The 16,969-nt window shown below is 62.6% G+C and overlaps 3 protein-coding genes across 3 annotated transcripts; 2 read left to right on the top strand and 1 right to left on the bottom strand.

Annotated features, from left to right (window-relative positions):
* The first annotated feature begins 912 nt into the window (after positions 1 to 912).
* CHLRE_09g398250v5 (uncharacterized protein) lies at positions 913 to 5,488 on the top strand. Its single transcript, XM_043065881.1, has 12 exons — positions 913 to 1,300; positions 1,459 to 1,856; positions 2,108 to 2,169; positions 2,306 to 2,477; positions 2,594 to 2,745; positions 2,922 to 3,114; positions 3,367 to 3,425; positions 3,545 to 3,925; positions 4,086 to 4,257; positions 4,370 to 4,509; positions 4,660 to 4,843; positions 4,936 to 5,488. Exons 1-12 carry the CDS (start codon positions 1,286 to 1,288, stop codon positions 5,051 to 5,053), a joined length of 2,046 nt encoding a protein of 681 aa, XP_042920860.1. The 5' UTR covers positions 913 to 1,285; the 3' UTR covers positions 5,054 to 5,488.
* A 2-nt stretch (positions 5,489 to 5,490) lies between these two features.
* CHLRE_09g398300v5 (uncharacterized protein) lies at positions 5,491 to 8,732 on the bottom strand. The gene is made up of 12 exons (XM_001694578.2): positions 8,308 to 8,732; positions 8,109 to 8,236; positions 7,905 to 7,993; positions 7,660 to 7,810; positions 7,290 to 7,410; positions 6,929 to 7,073; positions 6,684 to 6,769; positions 6,331 to 6,414; positions 6,166 to 6,207; positions 5,943 to 6,044; positions 5,674 to 5,807; positions 5,491 to 5,583 (listed from the first exon to the last, which is right to left on the bottom strand). Exons 1-12 carry the CDS (start codon positions 8,596 to 8,598, stop codon positions 5,526 to 5,528), a joined length of 1,431 nt encoding a protein of 476 aa, XP_001694630.2. The 5' UTR covers positions 8,599 to 8,732; the 3' UTR covers positions 5,491 to 5,525.
* A 130-nt stretch (positions 8,733 to 8,862) lies between these two features.
* Positions 8,863 to 16,969, top strand: CHLRE_09g398350v5 (uncharacterized protein). Its single transcript, XM_043065885.1, has 28 exons — positions 8,863 to 9,111; positions 9,232 to 9,426; positions 9,691 to 9,765; positions 10,001 to 10,165; positions 10,253 to 10,325; positions 10,454 to 10,661; positions 10,800 to 10,965; positions 11,154 to 11,189; positions 11,281 to 11,386; positions 11,533 to 11,620; positions 11,815 to 11,939; positions 12,057 to 12,196; positions 12,324 to 12,358; positions 12,489 to 12,564; positions 12,721 to 12,791; positions 12,940 to 13,051; positions 13,211 to 13,298; positions 13,476 to 13,554; positions 13,688 to 13,744; positions 13,916 to 14,003; positions 14,211 to 14,347; positions 14,487 to 14,586; positions 14,842 to 15,030; positions 15,165 to 15,237; positions 15,369 to 15,438; positions 15,632 to 15,770; positions 15,972 to 16,145; positions 16,498 to 16,969. Exons 1-28 carry the CDS (start codon positions 9,004 to 9,006, stop codon positions 16,678 to 16,680), a joined length of 3,156 nt encoding a protein of 1,051 aa, XP_042920859.1. The 5' UTR covers positions 8,863 to 9,003; the 3' UTR covers positions 16,681 to 16,969.

Below are 16,969 nucleotides of genomic sequence, written 5' to 3'. Positions count from 1 at the left end.
GCCGTGGCGGTAAACCGTATCCCCTTAGCAGAACACGCCGCGTCTTGCGAGGCTTACCTATTCATAGTTGGGGGCGGTTGCAGGGCACCAGGAAAGCCCGCTCCTACTGCTCGTCACACCATGAGGCCTGACAAGTGTTCCCCGGTCACGGGAAAAGGGGCTGAGCCCCTCCACAGTCTGAGGCCGAACAACCTCATCGCCCGGACATAGCCGGGGTCGGTTTCCATAGGCACATAGCCAAACCAGGTGCCTATCTAGCATTCGCGATGCCACAGCAGAGCCAACCGCAGCCAGACGCAGCACATTTGTCAACAGCCGCACTACTTGTCATGCCGCTACACATGCCCTGCCAGCCCCACTGCGGACCGCTACCTAGACACCAGCAGGCTCCTCAGCCTGCGCGCTTGCGCAGCTTCTCGGGCGGCGCTGCGCTCTCCTCCTCCACGTGGCCTTTCCCGCCCCCTCCGCTACCAAGATGCGCGCACGCGCCCCCGCTGCTGCCGCCGCCGCCGCCGCCGCCGCCGGGGCCAGAGCAGGTGCATTGCATTCCCGTCACGGGCTCGTGAACTGCGTCAGCAGGTCCCTCTTGTAACTTAATGCAATCTGGGGTTTGGCGTGGGGATGGGCCACGATTTGCCATGCATGGAGGCATGGAGCCGGTGTAGGTGTCACAGCTTGTTCCTCGCTCTAGCACCTTGCGTCTTACTTCAAATCAAACAGTCATGGTGCTTGTAGTGGCAGCGGGCTCCTCGCATAATGAGGGGAGTAAGAAGGCCATGGCCTAATCGAATCAGCGTTACTGGCCGCGCCCATGCCTGCGCTGGCCTGCGCCCGCCATCAGGCCCGCCGGGCTTGCTTTGGCACGCCTGCTCTTGCTTTGGTAGGACGTCCGCATCAATTGCAACCAAGAATGATTATGATACAGTAAGCAATTTGGGTATATCGCTACGCATTAGGGTCTGCACTTGCGAAGGCGAAAATGACGAGTCGACGAACTCGCACAGCAGGATGCATACTCATGTTGTTAGCTCTTGCCCTGCCCTCTCATATCGTGTCCCGGGAGCTTCAAACACGCCGAGTTCGTGAAGCTAACACTGAGGCACACAGCACTGTCTCGACGGGCGTTGCCGCAGACCTCCGCAGCAGCCGATGGTTGCCCGCACCGGCGTGCGGACTCGGCGCGTCCTGCGATGAGAGCCATACGTGCCCAAGCAAGGAAGCGATAGATGCCTGGGACTCATGCCCAGCAGGCTGGTTTGAGATAACCCGGCACGAGGCACCCGACATGGGTAATTGCCAGGTGGGGACGGAACCGTTGTTCACAAACAGCACTTCTCCCCGGCTCCCATTGCGTTCCATCCCCCTGGCCCCCCCGAAACCCCATACACCACACAGGCATGCACACACATGAAAATCAACCACCAGAACCTGTGTCCCCCTCTTCCACCCATGTTGCAGGTCAGCAGCACGTGCACCACAAGCCGTGCCTGTCCTCTCCCCGGCTTCTCCCAGGACGACACCATGCGAGGCACCCTGTACGCCTCGTGCGATGCAAGCCCCTGCACTGCTGGCCTCGGCAGCCTCAGGGCTGGAGCCCCGCAGGACTGCAACCTGCCTGGAACGCCCGCAATCATCCGCTGCTGTACACCACGCGCAAAGGTGCGCTGTGCCCAGCAGCACGCGTGCACGTGGGTGGCTCCTCGCATCATGGATCTGGAAATCCAGCGCCGCACCATCATCCCCGGCTGCCGCGTCAAGTCGTTCTGGGGCCAGCTGCTCGCCAGCAAGGCCCAAACCAACACAGTGCTGCAGTCCATTGTGGCCATGGCACCCGCTGTCACACGATTCCTGCGCAGGTGCGTGTGGTGCTTGCTTGATTGGCTTGCCTTTCTGCGTATGCGTGCCCGATTGTGTGCGTGTTCGTGTCGCGGTCTGATCCCGGAGGATTTCCTTCCCTGGTGAATCCTTTCATCATGGGATTGGCCGTGGGGATGGGCATGGGCCACGCGTACACATGGCACCCTACCACAACACCCCTGCTCGCTGCAACACCCACGTGCAACACCCCAACCCACTCAATTGACGCTGGCCCCTACATACTGCGCAGTTTTCCCATCGTTGCCAAATGGTACCTGGAGCGCTGGGATGGGGCCGTCCAGCCCGTGCTAGGTGCGTGTGCTGTCGCTGCTGCCGCTGCTACTGGTTGTTCGGTCTGATGTGGGGACGATGGCTGCTGGCATATGCCTAAGTGCAACCCCTTCTGGCCCTGGAGGCCTTTGGACTGACGCCGCACCGCGCTGTGCAGACATGATCATCTGCGGCAGCAAACGCGAGCAGCTGACCCCAGAGCAAACGACTGCCGCCGCTGCCACGGCCTCACTCTTGGCGCTGCCCGCCGCCAAAGACTTCCTGCTCTCCACCACTACCGGCAGCATCCTGTCTGAATACCTGATGGAGGTGAAGGGCTTCGACACCAGGTGCGAGCGCATGACCAACGCACACACAACGAATTGACTGGGTGTCAATTCAATCAATGCTGCATACGGCCGCAAGCCCTGCACCGACTGGCGGCTGGGCTTTGCGGTGCTTGTAGGGACATTGACAGCTTCCTAACCCAAGACCAGCTCTTCACCGCGCTCGACCTGTTGCGCGCGCCCGGCATCCACGTGGACGAAGGCCTGGACCCCGCGGCAGCTGGGCTGCTGGGGCTCCCTGGCGGCTTAGGGGCGCTGGTCAGTGAATTAGGTGCGTGGGATGCGCTGGCTGGCGGCATGCGTCTATGTTTATGGTAGGTGTACCTGGCATCCCAGGACCGCCTCACGTGTTTGACATGCATGTGCCTAGCACACTCTTTGGTTATGACCCAGAGCCCCTACTTCCCCGCCCACACCTCCTTAAGCCAATTCCACTGTGCAATGCAGTGGCGTTCGACTCTCGGCTCACTGTGCGCCAGATGGTGCGTGACGTGGCGCGACTCGCAACCACGGTGCTGCGCACCGCCGTGCAGGGCCCGCCCGCCACCGCCGACGAGGCAGCCTATCCCGAGGGCTTCCTGCCGCTGCTGTTCGGCATGACCCCCGAGGTCCGCGCCTCTTTCAGCATGGCACTGTCCACGTAAGCCGCGGGGCTCAACACGCCTCTATGTCCTGGTAATTCGAGGTGTCAGAGGCTCGCACTTGAGCGGTGCCCCGCGTGTGGATACGTGGGCATGACGATTGCTAGGGCTGTGCAAACCGTACGTGCTGGGCCGCAAGCTCACCCCAGCCGCACCCCAGTTCTGTCTCATTGCCACCATCAACCTCATCCCAGTCTTACCCCAATCGCCTCCCAACCTCGCTGCCCCCTTTGCGGTTGCTCTCCGACCAGGCTGCCGGCCCTCGAAGTGTGCCTCATCAACACCATCTCCGCCGTGGAGGTCTTCCCCAGTGAGTAGCCTGCGGTGCTAGAACTTCGTCAAGCTTCTAGATAGGTAAAGGGCGCCATGATTAATTGAGCCCGTGCGATAAGCGCTAACGACATCCCGTGCAACCTTGCTTGCTGACAGAATCATTTACTCGGCGGCCAGTGCCAAGGATGTCCATGCCACCCTCACCTCCGCCCTCGCCCCATCCATCTCCGAGCGCGCCCCCGAGACCTGAAAGCCCTGTTGACGGCAGCGAAGACCCAGCCGGCACACAGCCTCCCAGCACGCCTCCTGCTTCCCCGCCGTCGTTCCAGGACGTCTACCCGCCGGCCACCGGCTTTGCAGATTGGTGTCCCACACGTTCGTATGTGGGCCGGTTGGTCGCCAATCCCATGGGCCCCCGCCCTATCGTTCAGGCAACTCTAGAGGTCATCCCACTTCTGGCTGATATCATTGAGGCCCTTCCCACAACCTATAACTGGTACTCAAGCCGCTGGGACAAGGCGGCCATCCCCATCCTGGGTGAGTGGCACCGCCATGGCGGCCTCATTGGCGTGTGCGAGTGCGCATGCAGCGTGCTATGTATAGCTGATACAGCTCATGCTGCTGCATGAGCGCTGAATGAAGTAGTGTGCATTGCCGAACACTAAGCGTGTCGAACCGGCCGTGCTTGATGCCGCAGAGCCGGCCATCTGCGGTTCGCTCTTCAACGTTTATCAAATTGCGAGCGAGGCATACGACACCCTAGTGGGCGCCACACGTGCGCTGGTGCTGCCCGCGCTGGAGCGCTTTTTCGGCACCCAGACCGGCAAAACCGCCGCGCGGCACCTGGCGAACGTGGGCTTCAACGTCCGGTGAGCGAGTAGCCTTTTGTTCCTTCCCGTACATCCTCTCAGATTGGTGCCCTTGCATAACAACGGTCTCCTTACAACGCTGTTCTACATCCTGTTGTTGTGCGGCTGACAGGGACCTTGAGACGTACCTTGACAGCTGGGACTTGAGCGCGCTCACTGAGTTCATCGCGCAGTCGGAGGATGCGTCTTCTGCCTTTGATAGCGCGCCGATTGGCGTCATTGGTGCACTTACGGCCGCTGTGATTGGCATTGGTAAGCAGGGTGTTGCCGCTCAGACAAAAAGATGCAATGCATGAGCACTGGAGCCTTTGAGATGCATGCGAACGTACTTACTTTCTCTCAGGTATGCGTGGCCACTCGTGACGCCTGCACCCTGTCTTCCACCCATGCATGCCGCTGCAGCCGACTCCAGCAACGGCTTCAAGCCCTTCAACGTGGCCCTGGACCTCATGACTTTTGCGCATGAGCTGTTCTCGGCGCCCACCAGCAGCCGCACCGCCCAGATCGCCGAGGCGGACCCCAACCTTACAGACCTGCTGACTGTGTCTGGCACTGAGAATGCGGCCATCACCACCTTGGCCGCGCGGTGAGAGTGCCGCATGGTATAGCTGTGCGCGTGCATGCTGGCATCCGTTTGGCTTGGCACAAACCGTTTTGCCTTCATTCTACGGCGCACAGGATCCAAGAACTCAAGCCCCTGGTCTACCGCATGATGCGCACTGGCGTTGACACGGCCATTGAGCTGATTGAGCCGTACTCGGAGGAGGACAGTACTGCAAATTATGCCTACAACTAGAGCCTGTCCTCAAGAGGTGTGCACCAGACGGTGTCATAAGTGTCGGACAGTTGGAGAGATGCAAGTCCCGAGTTTGGTGACTGACACGGTGTTGTATTACAGATATTCTTGAGGTTGATATATGCCTCACCAGCACGCAATCCCTGGCTTGGAGTATGAACCTGGCTAGCTAGGAACTGGACAATGGCATCCGTGGGACAGTCCGCTCAGCGGCAGGAAGGGCGCTAGTTCACATGCAAGGACTACATGAGTCTTGTGCACTCTCGTTGTAAGCGCCCTACTATCACATGTCGTGCGACATGGCGCGCTCGCCCGCCGCCCGCTGCTCCGCCTCAATCTCCGCCGCCTCCGCGTCGCGCTGCTTGGCCAGCAGCTGCCGCACACGCGTCACGTTGTAGGCCGCCTCCAGCAGGTTGGGCATCTGGGCCTCAGCGCTGCGGGCGGAAAAGGGGCGCGCATAGGGAGAGAAGGGTCAAATGTGCGTGGAGAGCATGAGGTGTGGGTATGACATGGCACCCCTGCTAGTCGGCCTGTAACTCCTTGTAATGTCGCATTCACAAGGTAGGCGGAGGTGGCTGCGTCGCTATGGGCGTGTGCCTCAGGTGGCCGAAGCCACGCACCTTACGGCGTACTTGTACAGCTTCTCATTCCACTCGCCATCCGTGCCCGCGTCGCCCTCCCGGTGCTGCGTAATCCAAGTACTGTACCGCCGCGTGTACGGGTCAGCCACGTGCCAACTAGACTTGACGAAGATCTGTAGGAGGGCAGGCGGCCGCAAAGGCTGGGGTTTAGGTATAAAGGCGCTATCCGCCAGCATGCCCTCCCGCGCCTCGGGCCCGCCAACGCCGCATACACCCTGTTCGTCTATCTACAACCACATCTGACTTACCGTCTCGTAGGGGTGGAAGGCGATGCCGTCGTACGTGCCGTGCCGGGAGGGGTGCACCTGGTCGTTGCAGCCCCAGTGCCGCCGGTCCCGCCAGTCCACGTCCTGGGCGCGACACAGAGACAGGGACAGGAGCGAGGTGGAAAGGGGTTTCCCGTTGCGGATTAACTGGGGGAGAAGGACACACAGCATAGCAACCCGGTTGTCTCGCCGGGGCGCAACTCACCCGCGCGTACTTGGACATGAGGGTTGCCACGTTGTAGCCAGCCTGCAGGGGCCGGGGAAAGCGGCAATGTGGTGAGCGCCGAAGCCCTAGCTACGTATGCGCGGCAGGTGCCCCTTAGGCCATTAAGGGTGCAACTCTCACGGGCTAGGCAGGGCAACGGCCTACCTCAAAAAGCGCGGACGTGATGCCGTACTCTCCGCCTACCACGATGCCGTTCTCCTCGTCCGTGCAGGTCTTGCACGTGCGCACCTGCGGCGGACCCAACATTAGCCATGTAGCACAAATTTTGCGCTTGCCTCGTCCAAAGTTAGTGTCGTGGCGTGGTGAGGGGGTAATTGCCAAACACAGTGATGCCCCCTGCTATGCACTGCTGTACCGACTGTCGAGCTTCTTCCCATCCGCCCAATACCCTCCCCCCCCCAAAGACACTGCATCGTGCCGCTGCGTCGTGGCTGGATGACCGGGCGGATACCCCTCCTATGCCGGTTCTCCCCGCGCACCCCGCCCCTGCACCTCACCTTCAACACGCCCTTGTCAATCAGCACCTGCAGCGCCACGTCATCCAGAGCCATAGCCCAGGACTCCAGCCGCGGCCCGGGGCCCCCTGCGTACCATGCAGCGCGTTACATAGCGACACAGCACACACAAACGCAACGTGCCCAGCAGCACCGGTGCTACATCCGGGCCTGCTGAATGGTGTCAAGGCATCTGGTGCCGACGTTTAGGGCGGCTGTGGTCAGACATTAGCAGGAGCTGGCCTCACCTGCGTCTATGTCGGGCAGGCACACCAGTGACGAGCCCACAGCCCGCACCACCGCTGGCCCCTCCGGCCTGGGGCCGCGGTTTCCGTACTCTGTCCCCGGGGGCAGAACGCGCAACGCTGAGGAGTGCTTGCGCCGGGGGTTATCCTGCAGCAGTGGCAAGGGCAGTGGCGTGCAGCTTTACCCTACCAAGGGCCAGGGTAAGGCCGCCTACCAAGGGCCAGGGTAAAGCCGCCTACCAAGGGCCAGGCGGCAATTCTTACGGTATCGGCCTGCGCAAGCACTCGCATGCTCGGCTCTCCCACCATCGGCCATCGGTGTCGCAACACTCTGCACCCACATGCGAGCACTCTGCATCCCCACCTGTGGTAGCGGCTGGAAGCGCTCCAGGAAGGCGTGCGTCCAGTGCCACCAGGGCGGCATGTAGGCGGGGTAGAAGGGCCCCTTGGTGCTGCTGTTGAGCAGGATGAAGTAGCGGTAGGGCCTGCAGGCCGGTGGTGCGTAACCAGCGTGGGCGTGCATATGGGCACCACATGTTCGCACGCTGCGGTGCCGCATGTTCGCACGCTGCGGTGCCGTCCATGTGTGGCAAACAAGTTGGGCAATCTGTTGCGGCTTCTCCCAAGCTCCCAAGCACTACCGTATGTCAGGCTTCGTAGTGCTCTTCACCGACACCCGCACTGCATGTGCAGTCCCCGCTGCCTCTCCCCGCTCACGCCCCTCGTCTGCTTACCTCAGACCCCCGGGCATGTGTCGCGCTACATACTCCAGGGTGGCGTTGTGGGAGGCGATGTCCATGCCCACGTTCTCAGACCGCCGCAGCACCAGTGTCTTCCCCGGGCCCGGGCCTTTGAGCCTGGGCCTCCCCCCGAACAAGCCGCCCCCTGCACACCGAGCGGTAGTGCTCAATACTGCCAACCACTGCCTAATGGCTGGATGAGCTTGCACGTATCAGGTACTTGTGTATCATCGCCCTACCTTCTAGCTCCGGCTCGGGGTCGTCACCAGCGAGGTCCACCTGGGTCGCGCGGCTGATGCCGATGTCCGGGTCCGCTGGAAGCGGCGTGCTGCGGGTGCGCGGGTAACGCGGGCCTGACATGCTTACTGGAGTGGCCCCGTTACCTAAGCTGCACACAATCCTAGGGCGCAGCTCGCAACGCATGCATTCACTGCTGTCCTCACGTGATGGGGAAGGCGCCGCTGCATGGGGAGCACTGCTCCCCCGCCACCGCAAACACCCAGAGGATGTGCTGCTGGCCGCCGGGCGGCGCCACCCAGCCTTGCGTGAGGAAGAACTCCATGTTGCCGCGCTGCGGGGAGTGCACGCGATGCATAAGTTGATGGAACGCTGCCAACGTCGGCCAGCGCAGGTGCCGCACACCTGAATGAGGTCCTTCTCGTAGAATGCGTAGGATACCAGCACAGGCGCTGCCGCGTACGGCGGCAGGCCGTAGCCGCCATACTCGCCCGCCTGTGGCCCTGCCTCCGAGCCGAGGCTGCCTTCCCGTGGAAGCTTAGAGCGAAGGTGCCAGCCGTAGCCTAGAAGGATGAGGGCCACCAGGGATAGGATCACGCCCCAGACAACGTCCGTTGCCCGCAAGCCGCGTCGCCCAGCCTTTCGCTGGCGCACTCCGCCCGTATTCCCCGCCGCGTATCCATGCTGATACTGCATGCTCCTGAAATCTCCCGAGAATGGACACAGATGCAGGAGCTCAGCCAATGTGCTGCAAACAGTTTGTGGACACAAGAGGCATTCTTGTGCACGGGTTTTGCATTTCTCAAGTATAACCTAGCTACACGTTTTCTTTTGAGTACACGGAGACGGAGAAAGTCGAGAGCCAAGCAAGCTCGATCCGACTGTGCCCAAAATCGACACGATCGTCAACTGTCTTGTTGCGAAGTGCATACCACTGTTGATAGTTAAACTGCCAACGCTAGAATAGATATTGCCACGCGAACTGGCACGCGCGAAACGTTTGGATCCACGCTTGGTCCTATTTCACAGGCGCTATTCACGAAAGGGTCCAAACCTGTATTATAATATCTTTACGAAGCCAGTTGGGCGAACGGGTAGAAAATGGGGGACGCCGAGCAGGTTTTTTCGCGCATTTTTACGCTGAAGCTTTATGGGCAGCCGGAGCTCGGTGGAAAGACGCCAGCTCTGGTGCTTAGCCAGCTCGCTGCGGTGCGGAGGGCTTCAGAAGTTAGCCCTCTGAGCAGATCTGGATGGATTCCTGAGCCCTAGTAGCTTGGCGAGCTTTCTGCCATTGCTATGACGCCAGTGCTATTGAATTGTTTTACATAGGAGCTGGAGGCCGAGGCTGAAGAGGGAGCGGCCAAACCAGTGCTGGACGCGACCGTGCTCGACCGCATGCTGGTGGCCCGCCTGATTGAGGCGCCCCCGGCCGACTACCCGCAGCCCCCCATCCACTACCTGATGGGCTGTTACGAGCGCTCCTCGGAGGAGCTGCGGCGCGCTGGCGTGTCGGAGGCGGCGAAGGTGTGCAGGGTGTGGCCGAGCGCGAGTGTGGGGGTCGTTTGGGAACACGTCGACGTGAAGCCTTTCGCCTCCTGGTCGTGCTGCGGTCTGCGGCGGCCTGTGCTCCGATGCAGTTAGTACCGAAGGTAGCCGAAGGTAGTACATGACATACAATGGTTATGTCGGGGGGAGTTGCCCGCCAGTCTCGATGCCCACTGTCGCACCGGTGCTACATACTCGGGATGTGGGCAGCTGTTCATGTGCGCCGCATCACGTCCTCTGCAGGCTGCGGTGGCCACGGCGCGCGACCTCATCCTCAACTACGCGGGCCTGGCGCTGTTCGCAGGCATGATCCCGCAGGTGCGCAGGCCTTGCTCAGCGGGCCCGTGCCATCTGGGTCTCCTCAGTGCAGTCATCGGTCCTTTGCTCCTCAGGGGCTATGCGTAGTCCTTGCATCCCAGTGGGCGGTGGTTGTGACCTCAGTGTAGTCATGGGCGCCAAGTGATCATACAGTACGGTAATTGGTGTGTCTGACTTGGCACACCGCTCTCCTGTAACGATGAATGCACTGACTGTTATGGCATGCTGCCCGCAGCCGCCGGTGCTGGAGGCGCGTGGGCCGCTGCAGCTGCTGGACGCGCTGCTGCTGCGGCACGGGCTTTCAGTGGTGGCGCTCACCACGGTCGTCACGCCCGCATTCGCCTCGGCCGGCGGGCAAGCGGCAGCGTCCGCCTATGCAGCAGCTGCAACACCAATGCCGGTAGGTTTACTCAACGTTGGGTTGTCGTGACCGTACGAGCAATACCAGCAGACTTCGTATCCTCAAACGAAACCGATACCCGTGCAGCCGGGCTTTCTGGAGGAGCTGGCGGTGCGGCACGACAATGACGAGGGGCTGCAGGAGGCGGCCGTGAAGATGGGTGAGTCGCTGAGTCCCCGTGCCCGGGAGCGGCTAGAAAGGGGCAGCGCTCAGGCTACGCTGCGCCTGCGTTGCTCTTGGTCGTTCCAGCGCCGAAGTCCCTTGCGACCTTTGTTCGCGTGGCCGCAGTCGTGGAGCTGGCTCGGCTGGTGTCGGTCATATCGCCGCTGGGCGACCCGCAGCCGCACCTGACCTGCCTCGCCCACATCGTCAGCCTGGAGCCTCTGGCGCGGCCGGCGGCGCGGGCGCGGCAGTGGCTGCCCGACTTCAGGATTGCGGGCGGCCGGGCGGCGGTGCTGCCGGGCGCGTGCTGGCTGGGGCCGTTCTTCAACATCAGGTGCGGCTCTAGGCGGGGCATAGGGGGCTGCGTGGTCGGCGGACGGACGGCGCTAGTGCTCAGATAGAGTGTACATACCGTACCAGACCCATTAAACGCCGCGGTGTTGACACGGGCCAACTGTTGTTGTCACCGCAGCCCCATCCCGGACGACGTGCGCGGCGCGCCCCAGCAGGAGCCGTCCGTCCTGTCGCAGTGCTTTGTGGGCATGGAGTCCCGGCGGCCGGGCGACGTGAACAACGCCATTAACACGCTGCGCATGGCCATGAAGAACATCGTGGGCCAGCTGCACGGCAGCGTCAAGGTGCGGGCCGACCTGGCATGCAGAGGTCCTTCGTGCAACGCTCGGGTGTGGGGTACCGGGACAGCCACAGTGATGCCCTGCGTTTGCTTCACTAGCTTATTCGGAGAGCCACGGTTCTTGGGCATGGGCACGATTCTGCTACATCAACATGACTGCCCACGCATGTGGCCTTCCGCTCCGCCCTGCAGTCGCTTCTCAAGCTGAAGACCACGAAGGGCCACATGGTCAGTGCTTGGTGTTGCATGGACGCTCGTGCCATGCTCGCGACATGCCAACAAACTTGGCTTAAGCTGTGACCCCTGTTGCGCGGCGCAGGTCAAGTGGCTGGGCGGAGTGCTGGAAGGCAACGCCGGCCGCTCCAAAATGAGCTTCACGCCGGAGTCCGTGGCGCCGGACGGATTCATGGTCAACGTGGCCGCAGGTACGCAGTTGCTGCAGCAGAGGCCAGAGGGTTAGGCTAGAGGCTCTGGAAGGCGTGACGCATTGCATGAGGAGGTACTGACCTTCACCTGGATTAAGTCCCACGATTGAGCCCCAAGCTTGACGCGCTCCGCCTCCTGTGCGCAGTGCTGCTCAAGCTGTGTGGGCCCTTCATGGACACCTCGCCCGCCTCGCCGTTCTGGAAGCGCGTGGACCCGGGCTTCGTGGCGCACAGGTGAGGAGGCCGCGTCAACGGGCCAGTGGAGCAAACATGCCGCTTTCGATGTATGCAAGCTGGGTCGGAGGAGCATGAAGGCGGGCAGCGATCCAGGGCACATGCAAAGCTGCGACCACAGGGCTGCGTGCATTCGCAAACCGCTGTTAGTGCATGCAACCTGCCTGTGCGTCCATCGTATCTGCCCGCCGCAGCCACGGCCTGCTGGACGCCTCGTACGCCAACGAGACAAAGCTTGCGGCGGCGTCGGATGAGGAGGCGGCGTGGCGGGAGCGCGTGCGTAGCAACGGCGCCGCCTCAACCGCTAGCAGCGAGCCCAGTGAGTTGGGGCCAGCGGATGAGTGGATGAAAGCATGCGACATATTTTTGCCGCCTTCGCTGCCGCCCCCAGCACACTAGTCGCGCATACTGATCCACTAACGCTGCGGCGCTGCAGGCTCGCCCACGGGCGAGGGCGAGGGCCACCACTTCATCTGCCAGGCCTTCTTCCTCACGGCGCACGCGCTGCATATCGGGCCCATCCGCTCCATGACCATGATCGAGGAGGACCTGGCGCGGGAGATGCGCTGGTTCGCGGTGCGTGATCGATTGCAGTGCAGGCACGAGGGCGTGACAGTCGAAGGGGACGGTCGCTGGAAAGCCGTTCATTTGATGCATTTACCTCAAAATCTGCCCTTCCCGCTGTTCTTTCCGCTGTTCGCAGGGCGCTGTCCAGCAGATGGAGGCCGCGGCAGCAGGGTGAGGGGCGTGGACAGACGTGTCAAGTCCCTTGGTGCTTGTCACCTCGTTTGCGGGGTCGGCGTGGGCACGCGCGGCGGCGCACACAGGCTGGCACCAACAGTCCCGGCCTTCTTTCACCACATTGCAGGTCCTCCAATCCAATGGAGCGTGCTGTCATTGAGCAGCGGCTGAACCAATTGCGGGCGCAGCAGGACTACGTCAAGGTGCGCGCAGGCCGGGACAGGGCCGGGCGAAACACGTGGGCATGGCCCGCGTGGGCGCGGAACCTCCAGGGCACTCGCATCGGGAGCACATGCCACGGTAGCTAAACGCTGATGCTGTCAGGTACCGAGACAGTGGTACTGCAACCCCTTGTGCAGGCCCGCTACAACGCGTTCGTGGCCACGGTGCTGGATCCCGCGCTCATCACCGACGTGCTAGCCTTCTACCGGTGAGAGGGCGGGAGGGCGGGTGGGTGCACAGGTAGGTACGTGGCGGGCCTGGCCGGTGCCTTGACCTGGCTCCCTCACATGGGGGAGGGCGCAAGCGGCTGCTCTGCCTGGCTTGATGCAAACGGTGTGCCGCGCCGCCCGCCGCAGGCTCATGGCGGCCTGGCTGATGCGCGTCGCCAACCGCGGGGCAGCGGGCGGCGTGGGCGGCATCAACATCCCGCTCCCGGAGCCCGCGCCGGAGGAGTTCACCTGCATGCCGGTGAGACACACTAGTGCATGGGGGCGCCCGCAACATGCGTCCAGCTTCCTCCCGGTCAATGGAGCACCGCCGGCAATGGACCCCTCCTGCATATGGGCGGCTATCCCGTTCCCCATGGTTCTAACTAGCAATGGCGACAACAACAACAACAACCCGCAGGAGTACTTTGTGGAGGACATGGCCAACGTGCTGCTGTTCGTGGGCCGCTCGGCGCCGCAGCTGCTGTCTAGCGCCGCGGACGGAGCAGGTGGGTAGCGGAACCGCGCAATGCAGCATCGGAGCACTACCTATGGCAGCACGGGGGCGAGCACCAAGGGGCTTTGATGCGAACTGCAAACGTGTTCACTTATGCAGCTTGAGGCGGGCGTCTGGCGTGCCGGCACAACACGTATGGTGCTGAACGTCATGATCGCGTGCCCCACAGGCGTGCGGCTTGAGGAGTTTGCGGTGTTCTTCACCAGCCTCATGGCCTCGCCCAAGCACATCCGCTCCTCCTTCCTCAGGTGAGCGAGCAGGTCGTAGCCGCGTGCACCTTGTGCCGCGCGCCACATGCAGTCCGACGCCTGGGGCATGCAAGCCGGCCTTCCTTCATGGGTCCTTGCACAATGCTATTTAATGCTGCAATGCCGGCCGCAGGTCCAAGCTGAGTGAGGTGCTGGAGCAGTGGCTGCCGCAAACGGAGGAGGAGGACGGGTGGGTGCGACTGGGCATTGCAATCTTGTGCGGCCGCTAACTGCATACCGTACGCGCGCTGGAATGCTCCGCATTTCCGGCCATCCCGTTCGTCACTGCATGCACGCGCTGCTAATGGTTCGTCGTATCGCTGATTAACCTTTGCTGTCACCTGCCTCTCCTGCCCCGTAGGCGCGGCGGCAACTTCCGGCGGCGGGCCCCCAGCGGCGCGTCGGCTGACCTGGCGGCGCTGTTCAACTGCAACCCGCTGGTCATCCAGGTGGGTACGGGGACTGCGGGAGCCTTGGCGGGTGGGGCCGGCTTGCAGTCCACGGCGCGCATTCCAGGCCGGTTGGGTTGGGCCCTTTCAAATATGTTGCCGCCCCCATACTCCTGCTGCGTTGCCCGGTGTACCTGAATCCTCCTGCTTCAATTCGCAACTACCCGACCCTTTGGCATGGACGGCCACTTCCTATTTTGCCCGCAGCACCTGACGCCGGTGCTGGTGCAGCTGTACAACGACATCGAGCACACGGAGCGCTCGGGCGCATTTTACTTCAAGTTCTCCATGCGCGTCACCATTGCCAACATCCTCAAGTACCTGTGGGCACAGCCACAGCACAGGTGCGGGGGCGGGGCGGGCGGAAAGCCAGAGTGGCAGTGGGCCAGTGCCCGCGGGGCGACGGGAGTGTACGTCGCGACGGTAGCGTGCAGTGCTCGTGGCGATGGCAACGCATCGGTTTGTCACACCTGCTTCCTCCAGGGCTGTGTGGCTGGCGTGGGTGCGGTCTGAGAACTACCGCGGCAACAGCGAGAAGTTCGCGTCCATGCTCATCAACGACCTCACCTACCTGCTGGACGAGGTGGGTGGCATGTCGGCAGCACGGCATCAGCGCATGCGGTGTATGCGGTGTGCTTGTGCCTTGCAGCATCGGGTTCCGTGCCCTGGGTTTCTGTCAGTACAGTGTGGTACACACCGTCACCGCCGCACAGCGCCCGCAACCTGTGCGTCCATTTCCCATTACGTGCTGTGCGCATGCGCCTTGTGAGGTGTCATGGGGTGGAGAGTCGTTAAATGCCATTGTGAGCCCCCTGCCCATGTGCCGCAACCCCACTAGGTGGTGCGGCTGCTCAAGCTGCTGCGACAGGCGGAGGAGACGCGGGCGGACGAGGCCAAGTGGGCGGCCATGAGCCAGCAGGAGCGGCAGGAGCACGAGAGCCAGGCGCAGTTCAACGGCCAGAACCTGACGGCGCTGGTGCGCTCCGCCAACTCGGTCATCAGCACCCTCAACTTCGTGACGGAGGAGGTGCGTGCAGGGAGTGGTTTCTGTGTATGCACGGGCTCATGGTCTTAATGGGGGTGCGGTTGCGCTGCCCTCCTCACTGGCCACGAGCTTTGGCACAAGTCCTGTCCGCACTGCGCCCACGCGCCGCCCCACAGTTGGACACCACGCGCACCTTCCTGCAGCCGCACATGGTGACGCGGCTGCGCGACTCGCTCAACTACTTCCTGAGTAAGCCGGGAACGCGCAGCGCTGTCGCTGCTTCAGTCTGAGACGGTTCCAACCGTGCGCGACCGCGCGCACAACCATTCCAAATTTCGACGCCCCGGCTAACGTGGACTCCCCCACGCTCACCGGTGCAGAGTACCTGGTGGGTCCGGAGCGGCGCCAGCTCCGTGTGAAGGACCAGGAGAAGTACGGCTTCAACCCGCGGTGAGTTGCTGGGCTGGGGCGCACCGCTGTTCTCCGGAGTGAGCTGAGTGGCTTGTCTGTTAAGCTCACGTTGGCTCTCTTACGCTGCGGCCACTCAGGGCTCCGCTCACGTCGGCTTTCAATCCAAGCTTTCCGCGAATCCCATTGATTTCGCTTTTCCTGGTTACCCTGGTTCTCCTCCGCACCCCTGTAGCGAGCTGCTGCGCGGGCTGGTGATGGTGTACCTGCACGTGGAATCCATAGACCGCGCCAACCCCGGGCCGGAGGGCCCCGTGTTCGCGGCGGCTGTGGGGCAGGACAGCCGCTCCTTTGACGCCGCCTACTTCGACGAGGTGCGCGGCAGCGTGCATTCAAAACGCTGTCGGGGAGCTCGGGATGGCTGGTGGGGCGCGTTGAGGGAGGAATGCTTGCTTTGGTAGCTGGCGTAACGGGTGCGCAACGACTCCCGCCTGTGCCGTCGTGCGCGTCCACACTGGCGTTTAAGGCGCTCGTGAAATTTGATCGACCCATGCCGCTTGTTGTCTGCCTGCCAGGCCTCGCTGGTGCTGGACAGCGGTGGCCTGCTCAATGTGGGCCAGCGCGAGCAGCTGGCGTCGCTGGCGCAGCGGGCACTGGCGGCCAGCACGGAGGCGGAGGCGGAGGACGAGGAGATGGGCGAGGACGTGCCGGAGGAGTTCAGCTGCGCCATCCTTAGCACCATCATGAAGGTGCGGCGGCGGCACGTGGGCGGGGGGGGGGGGGGGGGCTGGGACCGGGCAGTGGCAGTGGTCGGCGCGTGTAATGCATGGGTGAGCCCCCGTGGAGTGTATGAGCCCGGTATCACACATTGGGTTACATTGTGTGGGGTTGTCGCTTGCGTGGCCGCAGCTGACTCGCCATGCACCAGAGGGCGGTCGTTCTGGTAGCAATGATCATTCTTCGCCGGGTGTGGGCAAAGCATCACCCTCCCCTCTTGAATTGCCACTTGGTGGGCTCCTCCGCCCCGCTTTCGGTCCTGTTGACTCCCCTCCCCATTCCAACTGCCTCTCATTCCTCACGCCGTGATCCCGCATGCCACAGGACCCGGTCAAGCTGCCCAGCGGCGTGGTGGTGGACCGGCCCAACATCCAGCGCCACCTGCTGTCCGACCCCACCGACCCCTTCTCGCGCCAGCCGCTGACGGAGGACCAGCTAGAGCCTCTGCCCGAGCTGACCGCACGCATCACCGCGTGGCGCAAGCAGCGCAGTGGCGCGGGCAAGTGAACAAGGTAGAAGCGTGTTGGTGGAGGAAATGTTGACGGAAACGGAAGGGACGGATGAGGACGGGGTTGGCGCGCATAGTGATTGGGGTTGAGTGCAGGCCAGGAGAGGCCGCCGGCTGTATGGATGTGCGATGGGACAGTGTTAAGGCAGATTGGTGAAGTCCCGCAGGGTGCAGCTGATTGATGTATGGATGCGGCCATGGTTGGCGTGTTCGTATGCATGCTCGCGCCACTTGGCAGTATACGGCATGTGCTGTCCTGGTCTGACTGCTCTGTAAAGCTTGCTGAGT

The sequence above is a fragment of the Chlamydomonas reinhardtii genome, chromosome 9 (assembly GCF_000002595.2).
Source record: "Chlamydomonas reinhardtii strain CC-503 cw92 mt+ chromosome 9, whole genome shotgun sequence".
Taxonomy (NCBI): Eukaryota; Viridiplantae; Chlorophyta; class Chlorophyceae; order Chlamydomonadales; family Chlamydomonadaceae; genus Chlamydomonas; species Chlamydomonas reinhardtii.
The sequence above is the reverse complement of the archived record's forward strand: the minus strand, read 5'-3'. Positions and strand labels throughout refer to the sequence as shown.